The sequence below is a fragment of the Psammomys obesus genome, unplaced genomic scaffold (assembly GCF_907164565.1).
Source record: "Psammomys obesus unplaced genomic scaffold, mPsaObe1.curated_primary_1811, whole genome shotgun sequence".
In the NCBI taxonomy this organism is placed as follows: domain Eukaryota; kingdom Metazoa; phylum Chordata; class Mammalia; order Rodentia; family Muridae; genus Psammomys; species Psammomys obesus.
In genome coordinates this window covers 3,883,726-3,906,434 of record NW_026585689.1, presented here as the reverse complement: position 1 = coordinate 3,906,434, position 22,709 = coordinate 3,883,726, and the positions used below count along the sequence as shown (strand labels likewise).

The 22,709-nt window shown below is 39.1% G+C and overlaps 1 protein-coding gene across 1 annotated transcript in view; it reads right to left on the bottom strand.

Annotated features, from left to right (window-relative positions):
• Positions 1-22,709, bottom strand: part of Ift57 (intraflagellar transport 57) — a 61,162-nt gene that overhangs the window by 27,623 nt on the left and 10,830 nt on the right. Inside the window, exons 5-6 of the mRNA XM_055594492.1 lie at positions 20,445-20,513; positions 4,067-4,189 (exon numbers count right to left, since the gene is read on the bottom strand). Of these exons, the coding sequence (XP_055450467.1) occupies positions 4,067-4,189; positions 20,445-20,513 (192 nt within the window). The remainder of the gene's footprint in view (positions 1-4,066; positions 4,190-20,444; positions 20,514-22,709) is intronic.

Sequence of the window (22,709 nt, the reverse complement as noted above, 5' to 3'; positions counted from 1 at the left end):
AGTATGGAAGCAATTCATCAGTTGGGGTTCTCTCCTCTCAGATGGCTCTAGCTTGTATCAAATTGATAGAAAACTAGGCATCACAATATGATTTTAGGTATCTATGTCATACCATGCATATTTGTCTGAGTTCTTTTCTATTTTCTACGATATGATGACCTCCAGTAGCATTCATTTTCCTTCCAGTGACATACTGTATCTGTTTTTGACTGAATAAACCTTTTCTTGACGCATTCATTTGTGGAGGCAAACCTCGTGTGCTTCCATTAGTTCTGTAAGTGAAAAGTCCTGCAATGCAAATGGGTGGACAAGTGTCCGTGTGGCATATTGACCTAGCATCCATCAGGTATATGCCCAGGACCTGTATAGCTGGACCATACAATACTACTCAGCATAGGCTTTTTTTTTTTTTTTTTTTTGAGGAACCTTCACACTTAGTTTGATAATGTTGCATCTGTGTATGTTTCTATCAGCAGTGAATAAGTGTACCTATCAGGTCAAGCCTTGCTAGCTTTTGTGATTGTTTTCTTAATGATAGCCATTCTCACTGGGATGAGATAGAATCTTAATGTAATTTTAATTCGCATTTCTCTGGAAGCTGAGAATGTTGACATTTTTTCATGCCTGTTGGCCATTTGCACCTCACCTCTGGAGAACTGTCTATTTGTCTCATTAGCCCATTTGTTGACCGGGTGTTTTTGCTGGCAGGTTTTGAGTCCTTAACGAACGCTAGGTAATAATTCTTTGTTAGAGGTAGCTGGTAAAAACCTTTCCCCTTTCCTAAAGGTTGTGTCTTCAATTGATTGTTTTCCTTGCTGTCCTGAGCTTTTTAATTTTATTCAGAGTAGCATCTAACAGAGACCTCTGTCTTCAGTCAAAGAGCACATTATTTGTATTTTTGGCACATAGTCTTTTTCCTAATTCTATTTTGTTTAAGCTAATATTAAAATTAGTTTCTATTCTTTGGAAACAGGAACAGTAGCAAGTGGTGCCATAAGACAGATATTGTAGTAAAAAGAACCTGACTGCACCCTTGGAAGGATTCCAACAACAACAAAAAAATTGGTATATGATGAAATCTGGTGGACACAAATGAAATATGTAAAAAACATATTTCCAAGCTAAAAGATTCCCTTGCTTTTTTTTTTTAATTCCCTGCAAGAAACCACAGAAGTAATAAACTTAGCTTGAGAGGGAAAGTTAAAATATCTTAACCTATGGCAGACAAATATGAAACTTATTTACTATTAATGTAAGGTCGTTTAAAATAAATTTATAATGAGTTTAAATAATGGGACCCTTTATTATGTGTCTCCCAGGATCTCCAAGGTACTCAAATATACCAGTAAAACACACTGTCTCCAAATATTTAATTTCTTTTTTGTCCCTTTAATATGAAATGAAATAAGAAGGGTCTCTAAATTTCCCCAAGCAGCCTGTGCCAAGTGAAAGGTTACTGTGTTGGCCAAATAAAGGCTGTGATTGGACAGGGCCAATAATTGAGGCAAAACAGGATATGCCTTAAAGCTGCTGCAGCTCTCAGTGATAAAGGATCTGAGAAGAAAACTCATAGGTAACTAGGTTACTTTTTTTTCTTTAATTTTGAGAAATAAGAATTCATTTTCTATTCTCAATGATTTTAAATCATGGCATAATTTCATTTTTCTTAAGCTAAATAAACTTTGATCCTAATGTTGTGCCTTTCCTTTAGAACATCTGAATGGCTCAGAAAAAAGGATGCTATGAAACGCTGGCTATAAAGACCAAATGACCAAATTATGACAATGCAATCAAGTATGGCCTTGATCAGTATGTTTTAACTGTTACAATCAAAACTCAAAATAATACCCACTAAGAAATCAAAACATCTGCTCATGGAGATGTTACTCACATACTTGATTGTATAAATAATTTGGCATAGATGATCCTCAGGAGACAAAGTGGGTAACACATGGTGGGAGTCAGCATCCAATTTTAAATTAGTTCATTATTTATTCCCCAAATTGGAAGGACACTGGTTCTTCACCATCCAGGAATCTGAGTCAGTCCACTCAAGACTTTGACCTGCACTTAGATCTGCAAACCAGTATGTGTTAGCAGTTTTGCTTACACTCTTTCTTTTTTGGTTACTTCCAGTGTGTGGAAATAGCTAAAACACACACAAACCATTAGGTTTTAAATGAGATGTCTGCCTCTAAGAGTTTACTTAGCCTGAAAGTAAACAAGTTAAAATTGCTTTCTTCTAGGATCAAACTGCTCCCAACTACACAATTATATCAACATGTTATTATATCTGGAATCACAACAATAGTGAGTTTTAATTTCATAAAAAGAATTTGCTCTTACAAAAATCAAAGAACTGGAAATGGTATTTTCTTTTGCAAAGAAGCCATTTACTTCTTTTTGAAAATTTTGATTCTTAGCAGAGATCTAATCAGTGAAGAAATTCTTATTAATAGGTAATTTACACATGATATGCAAACAAAGCATTCACCTCCACTATGATCACATACCAGCTGTTCTCCATAATGAATGGGTAAGCGGGGTGAACAGGCTGCAGGATTCTTCCACTGATCTTGACAGGCTTGTCTCTCACTGTCTAGTAACTCTGCCAGCCTCACCCTGTTCTCTGTTCTCGGATGCTAGAGGAGTCTAGGCAGCTTCTTCTTCATCTTCTTCTTCTCCTTCTTCTTCTTTCTTCTTCTTTCTTCTTCTTCTTCTTCTTATTATTATTATTATTATTATTATTATTATTATTATTATTATTAATCACCTTCTTTGTTTTTCAAGACAGGGTTTCTCTGTATAGCCTTGGCTGTCTTGGACTCATTTTGTAGAACAGGCTGGCCTGCCTCTGCCTCTCTGACTGCTAGGATTAGCCACCTTGTCCAGGTTCTAGGCTACTTCTTAAGGGTTGTGGGACATATCTAAAGGACAAATATTCTTTCAAGGATCTCAGAAAACAGCAATCTTTGTAGAGTTCCTATGTTGTGGGTAGACATAAAACCATGGTTTTCAGTAATGCTCTTCTGTTGAACTTTGTTCCCTAATTCTGAGTTTATGTTTAGCCCCTGAGGATGAAAATTATTCTTTGGTCCCATTACCTAGATGTCTCCTTAGCTCTTTATGCCGAGATTATTAATAACGTTAGTGAGAATTGGATCATCAGCTCTCTGGTGTACTTTTGCTTACTCTAAAGTAATTACTTATAATGCCATAGGCAACAGAAGAAGACAACACAGCCATGCTGATGAGACCTGATAGGCTAGGGTCACATGGAAGGGGAGGAGGACCTCCCCTATCAATGGACTGGGGGAAGGGCATGAGAGGAGATGAGGGATGGAGGGCAGGATTGGAAGGGGATAAGGCAGGGGGCTACAGCTGGGATACAAAGTGAATAAATTGTAATAAAATAAATAAACAAACAAACAAACAAACAAATAAATAAATAAATGTATGTAAAAACAAAGTACCTTGTCCAATTACCAGTCCTTGACTTTTTATAAATTTCTTATCTTCTTGATATTGACTTGGAGTTCCTGACCTCCTTATCTCAAACACCTGAGTGCTAGGAATACAGGTAGAACCCCCCCCCCCCCGCCCCTGGCTTTAAGTTCCAATCATGTGTAGTGCAGAACAGATTATGTAAGATAACATCTAGGTTGCAGTGAGTTGTGCTAAGCAGCAAATTCCAAATTCCAGTTCACCTCAAGAGAATTCGATTTTCAATAAAGTATATTAAAGCTATTGAGAAAAATTCCTCAATCCAAGTGAAAGAACATATGCTCCAAATTCTTTCACAGAATATTTTTTTCTGCTCCTCAGACTGTATTACAGTATTCATTCAATAATGTGTGAAACACTTGTTAAGACAAAGCACAGATCAGCCTAGGAGGCACATACCTATCATTTCAACATTGGAGCTGCTGAGGCAGGAAAATCATGGGCCAGTATGCTGGACCCGGAACCCTACCACTCTTCTCCCATTCTTGAACTCTTGGGCATTTTCAACCTTAAAGCACCTCCTAAGTAGCTTCTTTGAGCAGACATGCTCTCTCTCGGGTACCTTATTGTCAGTCCTAATCGTGACTTTCAGCTGTGGTAGTACACGTTCGACTTCTAGACTCCATTCCGCAGCATCTGTTGTAGATTCCAAAATATCTTCTTGTTTGGCAGACTCGTTTGTGTCCTAAGAAAGGAAAGATATCACAAGATTTGGAGTTTATAAAAAGAACTGGAAAAATCTTGAGGCATTTAAGCAGCACTGCACAATTTAAATCGAAGATAGTAGTGTTAAAATTATAGTGCAGGAGAAATTCTTGTCTGTCTTCCTACCTAGGTTGCAAGAAAATTTGGTAGAATAACAAAATAAGTATTAAAAATGAGGTATACGGTTCAACCACTTTACAAAGGAAAATGCTTTGGAAATATCTGATTAAATTCAATGACGATTTTACCAACTAGACATACCATTTAGGAATTCTAACTGCCATCCACACAGAAATACAAATACTCATGTTTGAATTTATAATATAGAAATATGAACCCAAAATGTGAAAAAAAGATACAATTTCAGATATAAACTGTTTATTGACTACGCAGTCATAATTAGAAAGATATTTTGGCTATATAGGGCACTTTGAAATGTGACACTACACATACATGCTTGATCTCTGAAGGGTGAAGGACTTTGCTTCTGCCCTTGAGCAACTAAATCAACTCACGGCTGTGGAATCCACAGAAGGAAAATCTTCCCCATCTTTGCTTTTCTCAGCCTTTCATATTTTAGCATTAAATATCAAGAATCTAAAAGTGTGGAGAATGTAGAATTTAATGATTTAAAAATAAAGCCCAAAGCATTAATTTTGGAAGCAATTTTCTCCTTAAACTCCCTTGATCAATTATAAGTGATTCTAAAGAAAAATATAAATATTTATATATAATAAAAGAGATCCAAACAGCATAAATAGCCAAGTACATGAACCTTGTATGAATTCTAGTTTAAAAGAATCTGTAAAATATTTTTTAATTTTAATTTCAAAATATGTTTATTGATCCAAGCGATCATTACGCTCGCGAGTGTGCGTGCGTGCGTGCGTGCGTGCGTGCGTGTGTGTGTGTGTGTGTGTGTGTGTGTGTGCTTGTGTGGGCACATGCACCCATGCGCGTGTATACGAGCCTGCTGCTTATGTGTGCATATGTGGAGGCCAGGGGTTGTCATGAGGTGTCTTACGCTATTGCTTCCTACTTACTTTGTTTTTGTTTTTTGAGACATGGCTTTCACTGAACTTGGAGCTCATCATTTTGGCTAGTCTAGCCGGTTAGGCAGCTTCTGGAAACTGTTCCCACCCTCCCAGCACTAGGGTTATAGCTGTTTAGCATTGTGCCTGATTTTTACATTGGATGTTGAAGATCCAACTTAGGTCCTAATTCCTGAAAAGCAGGAACCTTACCCTGTGAGCCATCTTCCCATCCCCTTGTAAAATGCTATTTGTGGTTGATGTATGTGTGTATTTTATGTTATATATGTGTTCATATGCACGATGCATGCAGAAATTCATGTATGTGTACCTATGCACTGTATGTCTTCCACCATCGTTCTCCATACTATCTTTTAAGACAGTCTCTCCCTGACCGGAAGCTCGCCAACTGGGCTAGACTGGCTGATGGGTATGTGCCACGAGTCTGTGCTTCTCTACTCCTTGGTGCTGCTGTTACAGATGTGAACTGCGGCACCCGGCTTTTATGTGGGTGCCAGGAATCTCAACTCAGCTCTTCATGTTTACACAGAAAGTACTTTACTGATTGAGCCATGCCCCCCATTAAGTGATAGGGTTGAGACAGTCAGGGCATTAGAAATTGCTGGATATAAGAAAATTATTAAGTCTAGAAGTATGACTTGGTATTGTGTTAATATATATATATAAAAAAAGCACCTCATAAGCTAGAAATATATGCTGAGTTTTCACAGATGAATTGAATAATGTCTGAAATTTACCTTAAAATATTTTGGGACAAAAAAAGTAAGTTTAGTTAAAACATAACTGAAAAAGTATTGATAACTAAAACAGGCAATGGTGCATAAGGGGCGTTATCTAATTCTAATTTTGTTACGTTTGAAATGTTCTGTAATATAAAAGTCTACAGTAAACACCAGGTAAACATAAATCTTTAAAAACTATGTAAACATCATAGTGAAATTACTCACAATATGAATTTTATGCACCGAAAGACATTCCTTAAATTTCCAACTCTAAGTGGATTGCCTAGTAGTGTTCTGCATTTTTGTGGGAGCTGCAGTCTCTAGTTACTGAGCTCACTCATGAACCTGTAGCAGAGGTAAGAGAGTTCTGTGTCTCCGGCCCATTGGCAAGTCTGGTTAGGCTCAGAGCCTTAAAGAGAGTGGGTATTTCTGTTATACTTCTATCTCCATTATCTGATGATGGGTAACTAATGTGCATGTATAATTTATTATGTACATCCTGCATTCATTCAGTTCCATTTCATTTAGAAGGCCTCAAAGCCCACCCCCTTAAAAAAAAAACTATTTGTCAAAGCAAAATGTGCACATCTAAGTGAAAACAGCTCAAGACTGAATCTCAGGCACCACAGTGCCCATTTAAATATAGGAGCCTTTGTTTTGAGCATGTAAGCGAATGCTGTATGGTGTGTAAACTAAACATAGGGCAGCACAGAAGCACTGAGCACCACAGCTGGAAAGGAGAGGGGGCTGCAGTGTTCACAAAGCAGACAAATGTGAAGTCGGCGGGAGCATGAGTCATGGCAAGGGAGAGTGGTTTTCCCACTGGAAGGCTGGCAAAGGTTCCCTGTCAGCTGATTTGCACTGGGACTCATCATACGCATGCTCTTGGTAGAGTGGCATGTGCACACACTCACACATCTGGCTACCTGGCCTGGCTTACATGGGCCCAGAGTCTGCCTAGTTCACTTGCAGTAAACAGGGTAGAGTAGCAGGAGTGATGGAAGCTTGCCCTGAGTAACATAAGAATATATAAATCTTACCCATGGGAAGCTTTGTGGGATACACAGGCTCCTCCAACCAGGGTTAAGGGCCCTCCATCACAACCCCACAAAGCCAAACTAAAGAAAGAGGACCTGTCTCTTCAATAGCATGTTGGCTTGGTTCTCAATGGAATGTACATATTGTGGTCACAAAATGCTTGAGTCATGGAGCCGTCATTTAGATTACTTGAAGCCACATGTGGCAGATTAAAACTGGAGCCTGCGCTATCCAACTCATCCTCTCATTCCTGTCTCTTTTTCTTGCCTGTTTTTCAAAAAGATGAATTCTAGAATCACCGAGCCTGGCAAGAACAGACATCTCTCCTGCTGCATTTTCTTTAGGCTGGGACATAGGATTTCCAACTGTGAATAATATACTAGGTTCTTTTTCCCAGCCTCAAGCAGTCGCCTTGTATGACTAAGATCCAGAATCTGAATTTGCAGAATAAAGAGCAAACGTTGTTTTAGAATACTCAAGTACTTGTGTACTTTAACATGGGCCCTATAAAAGTTATGCTTACCACTATTGGCTTAGCTCTCTTCGGCACTAGCTTGTTATATTTGATTCATCACATAAACAGCCTAGCAGCTGAGAAGAAAGTGCAACCAGAGCTCAGTAGGCTTGGGAGAGTACCACTAACTACCCAGCTTCTCCATCCACATCTGCACATTCACTTCTCAACCTCAGTCCTCATGTGACATCTCCTAGCGTCTGGTAGCTGTGTACACTATCAACAACAAATCCCGTAATACTCTGTATGGGGCTCAGCTAGAACACTTGTAGAAAACCATTTCTTTTCATTTAACAAATGGTATTTCAGGCGTAGCTGCTAGTAAAAGACAGCATTGCTGTTTTGATATGATCAGAATGTTGCATCCTTCTCTGAAGCAATATTAATTATGATCAAGCTTGACTCTCAGAGAACTTCATTTTCCAATTGCTGCTGTGGAAGAGGCAATTAAAAGCTCTGGAGACATAGGGTACCTAGTAGTTTTCCTTATAATTAATTAGCTTAACCAATAGTTCGTTAAATTCTTAGAATATTCAAGGCAATAATCCAGATACAGTGCGTGGTTTGGAAAGATAAAAGACTTTAATCCCTTCCTGTAAGGGGTTTACAGCTTTTTCGGAAGCATTTGAGGTCAGCTAACAGGAGTGAAATTTGGTCTCAGGTAAAAGGAGGACTAATGAAGTGAGAAGCGATCCTCACTATGAACGGTGGAATTGAAGATAATAGTCCAAACCATCCGTAAAGTAACCATGGGTTCATATAGTGAGGGGCAAGATCAAAGTCAGTTCAGAGATCAAACAGTGTTAATAGTCTCCACTGAGCCTTGTGCTAGTAAGTAGTCTCTTTCCCAGGTAATATACCACAAGATGGTTAAATATCTAAGGAGAGACTATGTGTGTGTGTGTGTGTGTGTGTGTGTGTGTGTGTGTGTGTGTGTGTGTGTATACATACATATATACACACATATGTGTGTTCTCCAAATATAAATGTATATATAATATAAACATACACATAAACACATAACAACCTTATGGATAAACTTAAGTTCAACTGAAGAGTTCCATTCATACACCCACCAAGATAAACTCCAAGTGGAGTTAACTAGCCCTAGCTAGCTGTGGTACACATGTCTACAATCCTAAAACTCAGGTTGGCAAACAAAACAAATTCTGAGTCTGAGGACAGCCTATGCTACAGAACAAGCTCTAGGCCAGCCTGGTCTATATGAGTCTTTGTCCAAAATAAAAAAGAAGTTAAACAATACTGAGATTCCATAGAGGGCACAGAGCCATCTTGAGAGTCATAAAAGTACATTGTACATGATAAAATAGCAGACCTCAAATACCACCTCTTATCACTTGAGTTTTAACTTTCTGCTGACCCCTTCCCAATGCTCCTTAATATAAAGTTGTCATTTTATGCATTTAAGTTTCTTAGTATTTTATTTTATGCTTTGATATTTTATGCTTTGATATTAGCCATGAGGTTAACGCTTGTCATTCATGTTTCTATTTGTTACTTTTGTTCTTTTTCTTCCACCTATTGACCCACATGGAGTTTATATAGGTATAATACATGAGGGCAGAGTCTACCTTTTCTCCACCTTCATCGCACGTTATGTCACCACCACTTAACCAAAAAATTCAACCGACTGACATTGTTTCATAGATTAATGTCCCCACTTCTGCATTATTTCATGGATCCTAAACTAGCCTATTGTTCTATTTCTAAGCCAGCCATATCTACCCCAACTTACATAAAAAGCACAAACAATTCTATGTACCCTTCTATCCAGATTCCAAAATAGCAGGACCTTGTATACACTAGGGACAATGAAAGAATAAAGGGTATAATGTTTATATCTAGATGCTGTTACTGAGAGATATTTTCATATTTTCCCCACTGTGCTATTTTGTGCTTTAATTTACAGGAAACATTCTCATTTTTGAGGCTCTTTTTTTCTGCCCACACATACATGTGTGTAGACTGTGGCAACTATAAAATTTTGGTCAGGCTTCAATTTGCAGTTTCAATTTGATCATGTAACTAACTAACTTTGTTCACACACACTCCACACAGAGACACTACTCTGCCACACACAATTTCTTTTCATTCAAGGTAAGGCAAGTTCTTCCTCAGCTTTTAAATGTGTATGACTATATTAACACTGCTCTCTCTCTCTCTCTCTTCTCCTCTCCCTCTTTCTGTGTGTGTGTTTATGAAGGTGCCTGTGTGGGGCCAGGAGTAAAACATAAGTTAACTAACTTTTAAAATAAAATGAAATATAGTTGGGGTATATTTTAGTGCTTCAACGAGAAACGAAGCATGTTTTATGGCAATAGTGAGATTTAAATTTATCCTTCTGAAGATGTAGAGCAGCAGAGAGAGAAAGTCAGGTGTTTACAATGACGAAAATAGCATAAGCCAGAATTCTGAAATAGCAATGAACACGGCTTGTAAAAAAATCACAATGAGAAGAGTGATCAGGGGCTTAGAGAGGAGAACACTGAAAATCTAGGTCACAAAATGTGAGCTTTGTCCTTTGGTCTAGGAAGAGGCAGAACTACAAGCACAGATAAATATTTACTTGGTGCCTCCTACTGCCACATACTGTTCCATTCCAAGGAACAAGGACCAAAATGAAGCCTTCCTACAGAACTGTTCTAGTTCTGTGTCATAAAGATCTGTGTTGTAGATTTGTGGGCCACAGGGCTGATTGGGTTGGAGGGATACGAGAAGTGTCACAGAAGAGGGAGAATCTGAGCTGAATCTCATCAGGTAGAAAGAATGACTTTATATAAAAGACTAAAGCAGGAGGGTGCCATGCAGGGGCAGCGACGGTGGTTCAGTCTGTAAAGAGCTTGCATAAGTTTAAGTCCCCAGTAGCCTGGTAACAAAGGCCAGGCGTGGTGACATGTGCTTTGCTCTCAGCACTGAGGAGTCAGAGATAGATGACCTCACTCACTGTCCAGCCCACCTAGCTTACCTGTGAGTAAATAATAGCAGACCTTATCTCAAAAAGAAGGTGGAGAGCATGTGAAGAATGCCAGCTTAGTTTATCCTCCACAGACATGGGCAAACACATGCTTCCACACATACATGCTCTCTCTCTCTCTCTCTCACACACACACACACACAGGTTAGATACATGAACAGCTGCTAAACTGCAGATCAAAGCCTGATAAAAACTTTATTGTTTCCCAATCTATGTACATGAACTTGTAGGAAGAGTTTTTAAAAAGCCTCAAAGGTTATTGAAACCAGAATCATCATACAAAAGCCATGCACTGATAGTCAAATGTAGGAGCAGGGTGACAATATTTTGGAAAAAGGCAGGGATAGGACTGAGGCTAAGTATAGAAGACCATTAAAATACGTTTTAAGGTTCCGACAGGTGATCGAGAACACGGCCTTGAAATTCAGCTGAAAGGATGAAAATGAGACACACTTCAGAGGCAGCATCCACATGTCCTGGTGACTACATAGATGTCTCGTGTGAAAATGAATCAGTCAGATAGTCAGGACACCAGTGTTTTCTAGGAGGGAGTCATGAAGAGGGGCGGAGGCAGTGGGTAGAGGACTAAAAGCACATTCATCTCATGGGTTGTCCAATTACTACACTCAATGATACAATAACTATTTACTCCTAGCGTCCATTCAGGAAACATAACCTGCTCATTTATATAAGGACAGTTTGCAAATGATACCTGAAAAACAAACATATTTTTTAAATTAAATTCTCATGTGTTGTTTCTGCAGGAGAGAACATATGACAGAAAATGCAGTCTAGTGACCACCCATGATCATCCATGTGACAGATTATGAGAGTAAAGCTATGACATCACCAGGGCTTCCTAGTTTACATGGAAATGCAAGATAACTGAAAACTTGTCCCATCTTCTTATTAAAGATGACAGCAATCGATGGAGCTGTTTGTATCAAGGGAGTAATGCCGCTTTAGTTTTTCCACTGTGCACACACATGTGGTAACTGATTCCAGCCTTTAGGGACTTTAGGAAAGGTGACCATCTCTAGAAAATAAGAAACACAGCAAGCACAGGTCTATGCCAGCACCATGCCAGGTGCTGACTGTCCACAGTTAGGTTATATTAATCTCAAAAGAAGCCTGGGAGGAACTGTGTCCCCCATTATAGATAAGAAAGCAGCGTCAAGGAGAGGTTAATTAACTTGCTGGGGTTGTGCGGCTAGACCATACACAGTCAGGACTTTCATCAAAGGCTATTTCAGTCATTGCATCTACCTTGAAGGCCTGGACGCAGAGTTAAGCAGGGACCTTGAAAAGTCCTTCTTCCCTATTCTTGCTAAGTCTGCAAGGACCCAGAGGGAAATAAGGATGTCTGTTCAAGTGTGGATTCAAAAGCTAACTAAAGATCAAGCGAATTGTCTTTTACACCCAGCAACAACTGCCATTTGAGCCTTCTCTGAGAGAGGGAAGCTGATCTTCCTTCTCTAGCCCACTTCCCTATTCTCCTGTGGATGCAAAACTGATGGGGTGGTACAGGTAAGCTGCCAGAGCAATAAAAGCATTTACTTAGCCATAAAGTCCCATCGCAGTCAAATGTGAGGCATTTAATACTTTCTCTGGCAAAATGCCAGCCACAGACTTCTCTCACAACACAGCCAGCCCTACCACTCAAACCAATGGTTTAGGAAAGGAGAGAAATGGCTCCTTCATGCCGGAATCAGAATCTAAGGTAGGCTAGGAGACAAGCTGTGTTGTAAAGCAGGGCTCCCCCAACCCCAGTACTCATGTTTTACAACAGAGCTCTCCCCCACCCCGGGGCTACTCAGAAGGAACATCTTGTTGAGAAGGAAGGTATGAGCGGAAGTAAAATAAAGAAAATTCAAATTACTTATGGCATTCAGCAGGCAAATCCATCCTTACCTCTGCTTTGATTACAATACAGCAGACCTGACCTGCCTGGATGATAGTCTAAAGCTGAAGTATAGTTCCCATTCTGAGGACTTAGGTTTACTTCCTTTCAGCTTTTGCTTTTTAAGCTAAAAAGTCTCTTATTCTTGGTACAATGAGGTTTCTTTCTTTTTCTGTCTTTTTTTTTCCTAAGTAATTAAAAACCAATTGTGTTTAAGGCTTTTGAGAGACTTGATTTTATGCTGCATAACTCGGGCTTGGGTTTCTAAAACCCCAAATTTAGCAGCTCAAGGAAGAATAGTATCTATGGCATGTTTGAAAAAAATGTTTTGAAATGAAGTGATGGGCATTTAAAAATAGAATTCAGCAGAACACGCATTGCTCCCGCTCATCTCTTTTTCACTGGGGTTGGGGAGTGCCACATCTGCATTATACAGACAGAACACTGTGACTGTGATCCTGTAGGCTTCACAATGGGAGTGCCAGCACAGACACCATGAATGTGCTGGCAGCTTTCCCCAATGACAAATGTGACATGGAAATACAATGAGTGGCAAACCTCACCGACACCTTGCCACCAGAACCTGCCCTCCCTATGCTCTCATCTACCGCAGGTCCTTCTCCTTCAACAGGTCCTGCCCGGCCCTTAGAACGCCAACACAGCACTGCTGTCCCCACTGGGGTGGGTTTAGCTAAGTCAGCCTCAAGAACACTTTGACCTTAGAGAATGTGCAAACCTGTGGTCCAGCCTCAAAGCCAAATACCAATTCATAAGGTTCTCCTTCTAAGAAAGGCTATCTCAAAATTCAGATAATTAACCTCCAGATGAAAGTGTGGAAAATCATATACCCCTCATTAATGGTGGCTGTTTCCTGAGAAGTATGCTTGGCAAGTTCATAATCAGGGATAAGGAAGTTTTATGGAAAACTCAGAGAATAAGAATGGCCTTTAAGGCATTGTCCTAAATCTGAATGTAAACGGATGCTCTGAGCAGCACTCCTCCTCCCAAAACAAATCAGCTTCCTAACTGTCAGCATCAACCACACAGAGGAAGAGCCTTCATTCTCTTCAGTGCTTGAGAGAGCTACCTGCTGTGCTGTGATTTGCTTAGGTAGTCCCTTTAAAAGGTACACCCACAGGAGGATAGTAATTCCATACATATTCTTCTAGATAGTAGGTGCAGGCTTCAATATATTTCAGTATTAAAGATGGGTCTCCAGGTTCTCTCTCAGGGAAGGGCTTACCAAGCTGCAGGGAAACTTGAGCAGCAGATGGCTTCCTGCTGTCTGCTCCTCAGGCTGTTGCACCCTGGAGGGAGGCCTTCCAGGGCAGTATGTCTCCAGGTGGAAAGCTTCCAGAGCTCATCCCTAGGTTGTCTACCATGAATCACAATGAGACTCCTTTTTTTGCCCTTTTCTTCTTTCTGCCCCTCCTTTCATCACCATCATTCTAATCAAATGAGCATCTTCCTATAACTATAAGCTCTGTCTTCCTTGACTGCTTCTTGAAAACAAGACTCATGACATATCATTCTCATTGGCCTTTCTTTTTGTTTCATCTTATCAAGACTCAGGAAAACAGTGACATTTTTCCAGATCCTGAAAGTGTGTTACTTAGCACACTTTCAGGATCTAGGCTTTCATTTTACTTAATGAAAGGAACACACACACACACACACACACACACACACACACACACACACACACCTTTCTCCTTGTATTTCATATATGGTACACAAAAGCAACAACCACTATTGAAAAGATCTTTTCTTTATGAAGACTAAATTACACCTTGCTTACAAAATTCCATATATATTATATACTCAGCACGTGTTCATTCAGTATTATTGATTATTCAGTAGCTTCCACACACCAGGCACAGGTTTTGAAAAAGGCAGTAATGAGCTCCTGCTGTAGAGGAGTGTGCATTCTGGAGATGAGACAGGCAATAAACAGGTCGGTAATTACTATAATAGAATACTGGGTCTCTCAAAAAAGAGAAGGTGAGACACAGAATGACACTGGAAGCATCCGGTTTTAAAGCCACAAGTAAAGATGGCTTGCTGTCACCCACACCCTCCCAGGCTTGCAGTCACATACATGTTTAGTGCACTGGTTTCCTCGATGGTATGTAGACCAGCAACTGTACTGAAAGGGTGTTTCAGTGTTGTTGCATTGTGAGCCCACCTGCTGCATTAAATATAAGATCTTAAATCTATATTACTAACCTACACAGCAATTCTGTCTTGGGGAAAGAACAGCCTGGGCCATTAGAAGCTGGAGTCAGTCACAGCTGTCCCAGGCAGATGGCTTTAGTGGGCAATATGATAAGCCTGCCAGGTTTCTCAAAATATGAAAGGGTATTTCTGTCTCATTAGTACTTCATGGTTGACCATCCACAAACACCTGGGGTTCAGACTTCTTCCTCCCATGAAAATGTCACAGTTTTAATTCCAACAGATATATATATTATATAATCTTTGCCAAATGAGCTAATATTTAAATAATTCATGAGCTCACACATAGGAGGAAAACCCTTCTTCATATGCCCTAATTTCAGTGACATATTAGTAGCAGAGGCAAATTAAGCTATTTTTGTTCTTCTCAACATCCAAACTATTACACCAAATGAACACAAGTACCACAGTATACTTTCTCCAGGTAAGAATAACACCATATATATATATTTTAATTTTTATTTTTTCTTATCAGTTACATTTTATTAACTCTGTATCCCAGCTGTATCTCGCTCCCTCATTCCCTCCCACTCCCACCCTCCCTCCCTCCTCTCCACCCTGCCTCTTTCCAAGTCCACTGATAGGGGGTGAACTCCTCCCCATTCATCTGATCCTGTTTTATCAGGTATCTTCAGGACTGGCTGCAAAGTCCTCCTCTGTGGCCTAACAGGACTGCTCCTCCCTTGGGGAGTGGGGAGGTCAAAGAGCCAGCCATTGAGTTCCTGTTAGAAATAGTCCTTGTTCCCCTTACTATGGGAAACCAATTGGTTACTGAGCTACCACAGGCTACATCCAAGCAGAGGTTCTAGGTTATATCCATACATGGTCCTTGGTTGAATGTCAGTCTCAGAAAAGACCCTGTGCCCATATATATATTTGGTCCTTGTGGAGCTCCTATCCTTTCCCCATCATACTAACTCCCCTTCTTTCATATGATTCCCTGTACTCTGCCGAAGGTTTGGTTATGAGTCTTTGTATCTGCTTTGAAAACACTGCTAGTTAGAGTCTTTAAGATGCCTTCAGTAGACTCCTGTCATACGTTCAATGCACATCCCATCTGTCTTTCTAAACGAGGATTGATCATCTTAACCCATGTCTGCTCTCTTGATTATCTTTTTTAGGTGTATAGATTTCATTATGTTTATCATATCGTATAGGTCTATATAAGCGAGTATATACTGTGTTTGTCTTTCTCCTTCTGGGATATTTCACTCAGAATGATCTTTTCTAGATCCCATCATTTGCCTACAAATTTCATGATTTCCTCCTTTTTGATTCTTCCTCCGTTGATGGACATCTAGGTTGTTTCCAGGTTCTGGCTATTACAAATAGAGCTGCTATAAACATGGTTGAGCAAGTATCCCTTTTGTGTACTTGAGCAAAGTTTGGGTATATACCTAGCAGTGGTATAGCTGGGTCTTGAGGAAGCACTATTCCTAATTGTCTGAGAAAGCGCCAGTTAGATTTCCAAAGTGGTTGTACCAGTTTACATTCCCACCAGCAGTGGAGGAGGGTTCCCCTTTCTCCACAACCTCTCCAGCATGTGTTGTCCCTTGAGTTTTTCATCTTGGCCATTCTGATGGGTGTGAGATGAAATCTCAGGGTCGTTTTGATTTGCATTTCCCTGATGGCTAATGAGGTTGAGCATTTCTTTAAGTGTTTCTCTGCCATTCGATATTCCTCTGTCGAGAATTCTCTTTTAGCTCTGTTCCTCATTTTTTAATTGGTTTACTTGGTTTGCTGCTTTTCAGCTTCTTTAGTTCTTTGTATATACTGGATATTAATCCTCTGTCAGATAAAGGGTTAGTGAAGATTCTTTCCCAATCTGTAGGCAGTCGTTTTGTTTTGATGACGGTGTCCTTTGCTTTACAGAAGCTTTTCAGTTTCACGAGGTCCCATTTATTGATTGTTGCTCTTAGAGCCTGTGCTGTTGGTGTTCTGTTCAGGAAGTTGTCTCCTGTGCCAATGAGTTCTAGGCTGTTCCCCACTTTTTCTTCTAACAGATTTAGAGTATCTGGTTTTATGTCGAGGTCTTTGATCCACTTGGACTTTAGTTTTGTGCAAGGTGATAAATATGGATCTATTTTCATTTTTCCGCATGTAGACATCCAGTTGGACCAGCACCATTTGTTGAAGATGCTGTCTTTTTTCCATTGAATGGTTTTGGCTTCTTTGTCAAAAATCGAGTGTTCATAGGTGTGTGGGTTTATTTCTGGGTCTTCTATTTGGTTCCATTGATCCTCCTTTCTGTTTTTATGCCAATACCATGCAGTTTTTATTACTATTGCTCTGTAGTACAGCTTGAGATTGGGGATGGAGATACCTCCAGATGATCTGTTGTTGTACAGGATTGTTTTGGAGATTCTGGGTTTTTTGTTTCTCCATATGAAGCTGAGAATCTTTTTTTCAAGGTCTGTAAAGAATTGAGTTGGTATTTTGATAGGAATTGCATTGAATCAATAGATTGCTTTTGGCAGGATGGCCATTTCACAATGTTAATCCTACCAATCCATGAGCATGGGAGATCTTTCCATCTCCTGATATCTTCTTCAATTTCTTTCTTCAGAGACTTGAAGTTTTTCTCAAACAGGTCTTTCACTTGCTTGGTTAGTGTCACCCCAAGGTACTTTATGTTATTAGTGGCTATTGTGAAGGGGAATAACACCATATTTAAACTTTGTCAAACTTTGTCAAGGGAAAAAACTTAGACTATGAAGACACATTTAAAACAGGTAGTATAATTTATTAACTTTTAAAAATTTATGTACCTTGAAGTTATGTCAATGTTTATATTTATGTAACTAAGACAACTACATAAAAACCTCAAAAGAGTAAAAATGATTTTAAAATAACTTGAATACTAAAAAATGACCTGAAATGCAAGGTATAAATAAATAACTGGAGTTTATTTGGACATAGCATAATTTTATAGAATTTTAATCAATCAATAAAAATACTTTTATTCAGAGGGAAACAGGATAAAATTGGGGGATTTACTTAGGGAGTGGAAGGAAAGTCAAAACAGAAGGAAAGAAAGGGAAGGGGGAATATAACACTAAGAATGGTTGTTATCTTGTACAACCACTTTGGAAATCAATTTGGTGCTTTCTCAGAAAATTAGGAATACTGCTACCTCAAGATCCAGCTATACCACTCCTGAGTATATATCTGAAAGACACTAAACCATACAACAAGGACATTTGCTCAACTATTTTCATAGCAATGTTATTCATAATAGCCAGAATCTAGAAAAAAACCTAGATGTCCCTCAACTGAAGAATGGATACAGAAATTGTGGTACACAATTTTTACACAATGGTATTTTTACAAATTGGAATATTACTCAGCACTTAAAAATAAGGAAATCATGAAGTTTGCAGGCAAATGGTAGGAACTAGAAAAGATCACCCTGATAAGGTATCCTTGAAACAGAAAGACACACATATATACTCACTTATAAGTAGATATTAGCCATATAATATAGATAAACATACTAAAATCTATAGTCCTACAGAAGCTAAACAACCAGGAGTACCCTAGGGAAGAGGCTGAAACCTCACTCAGAAGGGCAAACAGGATAGACATCAGAGAAGACAAGGAACAGGACAGGAGCCTTCCACAGAGGACCTCTGAAAGACTCTACTCATTACGGTATTGAAGGAGACACTGAACTCATAGCCAAACTTTGGGCAGAGTGCAGGAAACTTTATGAAAGAAGAGGGAGATAGAAAGACCTAGAGGGGACAGGAACTCCACAAAAAGAACAATAGAGCCAAAAAAAAAAAAAAAGCTGGGCCCAGGGGGTCCTATAGAGACCAATACTCCAACCAAGGACCTTGCATGGAGAGGACCTATACTCCCTACTCAGAGGAAGCCCATAGGCTGCTCAGTTTTCAAGTGGGTTCCCTAGTAAGGGAGGGAGGAGCTGTCTCTGACATGAACTCAGTGGCAGGCTCTTTGATCACCTCCCACTGGGAGTGCAGCCTTGCCAGGACACAGAGGAAAATGATGCAGCCAGCCCTGATGAAACCTGATAGACTAGGGTAAGATAGAAGGGGAGGAGCTCCTCCCCTATCAGTGGATTAGGGAAGGGACATAGGGGGAAAGAGGAAGGGTGGGTGGGACTGTGAGGAGATGAGGGAGGGTGCTACAGCCAGGATACAAAGTGAATAAATTGTAATAAATAAATGAATGAATGGATAGATAGATAGATAGATAGATAGATAGATAGATAGATAGATAGATAAATTTTTTAAAAGAATGTTTGTTATACTGCCAAGGGAAGGACGAAAGCAATAGTTCTTTCCAGCTGTGAAGTCTGTGAACCATAACAATGACCAACATGGCGAGATATCTCTAAAAATGCTGTAGTGGCACTAATGTCTTCGCAGCAACCAACAGCTTTCAAACTGGATTTAAGGTCCACACAACAGAAAAGAAACCAAGGCTAATACTGGAAACCTGAAGTAGTTTATATACAGACAATACTTAATGGACTCAGAAGGTTGTATTTATGCTTGTGTATGTGCTAAACAATAAGAAAATAAAAAGAGGTCAAGGATTTGAGAGGGAGTTAGGGAGGGGAGGCATGGGAGGAGCTGGAAGGAGAAAAGTTGATGGAGGTAAGTAACAATTATATTTTGACTTAAATTAAAAATAAGTTTACAGTATATTCATTTATTAAAGAAGTATTTATTCAGTATTTTGTATTTTATATCATGAGAAATATTAAAAAAAGACAATTATTCCTGTCATGAGGGAACTCACAAATCAGAGATGTGAGGGGAATATAAAAAAGATTGACAATGCATTTAGCCAGCATGTAGTTAACGTCTATGTGATAGATGCTATTTTTATAATGTTACAACTAACCCTTTTCACCAGAAATCTTATGAATATGTCAACATTTTCCAAAAAGCTTGGAAATTTTCCCAAGGCTACAATCCTAGTAATCCTACTGAACTTAAGCCGTACACTTGGCCCAGTATCATATTCCTTTTCAAGTTGCGACACACATACATGCACATGCATACGCGCGCGCGCACACACACACGCACACACACACAAACTGAAAATCAACAACACTTAGACAGTAAATAATATATGAAGAGATCATCTTGGGGTAGGCCATGGAAGTTTTATATGGAATAAAAACTTTCTCTGAGAATTTAGACGTGAAAACAGAGGACAAATAAGAATATATTGCATGTATACATTTTTGAAGGTGCATAGGTATATACTTTATTGAAATAATATACACATAGAAATGCAAAAATGCCACAAGTACATTTGGAATAGTTCACTGGCAATAAGTATTCTCTTATAAACTAGATTTATTTTGTAACCAAAACAAAAAGAAAAAAATGTCTTAAAAGCAATGCCTGACAATGTAATAGAATGTATTTTACTTCATAGAAATACAATTTAAGTATTTTCCTACAAACACAAATCATCCACTCCTGGACTAGTTCAATGGGTAATAACTTGGAACAGAACAATTTATAGCTCTCCGTAATTAAAAATGCCACCCAGCAAATACATTTCAGTTTGCCCTAGAGGCAGTGTGTTGGTTTTACAGGCAGGAGGCAGCCTCAATCATTCTACTGGATTTTAATGTTTGTTATAATTGTAACATTTATGTATAGGAAAACAATTTTCATAACTACTTTTCAAGGAGCACACAAAATAATGTCAGGTAAACGGCCTCTACTCATTAGGTTTCCAGCAGTACACATATGCTGATTGCTTGCTGATTCCTTGTTTAGTCAATGACACTTACCAAGCGATAGGTCTGGGCCTTTAAAACGTTGAGGTCAATAAAGTTTTCTTCATTATCTGTCTCCTCTTCCTTTGAAAAATAAAAATATTTTAAATTTATAAAAACTATCATTTAAATATAGATTTAAAATACACAATAGACTAAGCTATGCTAAACTTAATATGACTGACTCAGTAAAGCATATTTAAAAGCCTAATAAATATGCATAAAATAGGGCGCACAATTATTAACAGCTCATATGTTCTTTGAAGTTTTGATGGTGCCATTTAAAAGAACTTGTTTCTGCAGACACTGAAGAAAGGAGGAAAAAAGAGGGAGGGGCAGGAGTAATTGCTACAGTTCATTGACAAACATAAAAATAGAAAAATAGGCCCAAATGACATATATGAAATAGTGGAGGTTTATAAATTCTGAGCCTCTAGACTGATTTTTTTAAAAGGCTAAAAGATACAAGTAGTTTCAATTATTCCAGGGACCAACTATATGTAGATGCACTTGAAAATAAATGTTCATTCACTTGTTTGCTATATACATCTGTGTCTGTGTGTGCTACAAGTGTTCCAGGAATCACAGGAAGCAGAAGGTTGGATGTTGGGTCTTTGGGAAGAGTAGCAGGTTTTTAACCACTGAGCCATTTCTCCAGCACTAAAGATGCACTTTTCACACTGTGGGGAAAGCACACTGGGTGCTCAAGCTTGTTAAGGTAATGAATAATAATAATAATGTTTCTTATACAGCCCTCACATCCATTTAAAAGGACAACCCAGAGGGATTCCAAGCTGGCCCTCATCTCAGAGCAGTTGGTTGTGTGGGCGTGGGTAGGAAGTGACCCTTTGAGATTCAATCTGCTCTATATACAGGAAATAAACAGAAGGGTCTATTAGCATATAAAACACCATGAGCTTCTCCTTCTCTTCAAATGTCATTGTGGTGACAAGTAACATAATAGATAAAAGTAATTTAACAAGAATATCTCAATCTCTTGGACAGTGGACATCATAATAATGCCAAGAAAACTTGGTTCTCAAGCTACTTGATCTTGTAAACAAAAAATGCAAACAAACCAGGCAAAAAGTAGTGTAGGCCAGTACACATTTCCACAGTACACAAAGCTGAAGTGGGAAATTCAACAATAGCCCTCACTTTCAGACTTGAGAAATGTGAGCCAATGATCTCAAAGTGTGAGTCTGAGACCAGTAACATTAGTTTTGTCTGGGAACTTGTTTGAATGAAAACTCTAAAGGACCTAGCTCAGATCTATTTCACTAAGATAACACTTCAGAACTATACGCCTTGGAGATTTGGAAAGGTTTCGGCAATACACAAGACAGTATAGATACACTCTACACACTTGGGTGACATTTGTTTTTCTTAGGGTGGGGAATAATGGCAGCACAGAAGTACAGACACAACTGATTTGCTTATATATTAAGTCAAGTAAATACTCATACTTCTGAAAAGGGGCTTATGTGTATTCTCTGTCCTACTTACCCAGAACAATTACAGTAATTCATTAAAATGCCAATGACCCAGTGCTGTTAGAAAAATCAAGGTTACAGTACTTTAAGCTTGGCCTCATCAGTACTGTTTGTGCAGGTGATCAGCAGATACTTGTGCTCTGTTGAACACTGACAGGACAGACCTTTAATAGTGACACTAGCATGAACCAACATCCAGCATATGGTAATGTTTCTCTTAGGAAGTAAGGGGTGCTAATGTGAGTGGCACAATGGCTTCTAACTAGCCACGAGAAAAATCTTTGCTTACGGTTCCTGAGACTTTATTATTCTGTTAGACTACAGGTCTTCTTTCCAAACAGAACACTTCCACCAGGAGACATATTGATGATTCTATTGAGCTGCATGTTAAGAACACTGTTGGGATACTTTGGGTTCCTCACACTTCTGAATCAGTTGGCAAGAGAAGGGTCACTGTGCTGACCGGAATGACTGAGGCTGAACCAAGGGGAACTTCTGCTACCGTTACAGTAGGAGTACGACAGAGGATGTCTGGCATACAGGCAATCCCACAGTGTATCATTGAGCGCTGCCACACTCTGTGATTACGGTCAATGGAAAACTACAAAGACCTAATCCAGACAAGACTTCTGATGTCCCAGACCCTTTAGGAATAAAGTCTGACTCACCCACTAGGTAAAAAACCACTGTCAACTAAGGTGCTGAAGGCAAAGGGAACCCAGAATGGGTGGTGAATGAGGGTAGTTATAAATAGTAGTTTATAACGATGTAACTACTTACAGAAATA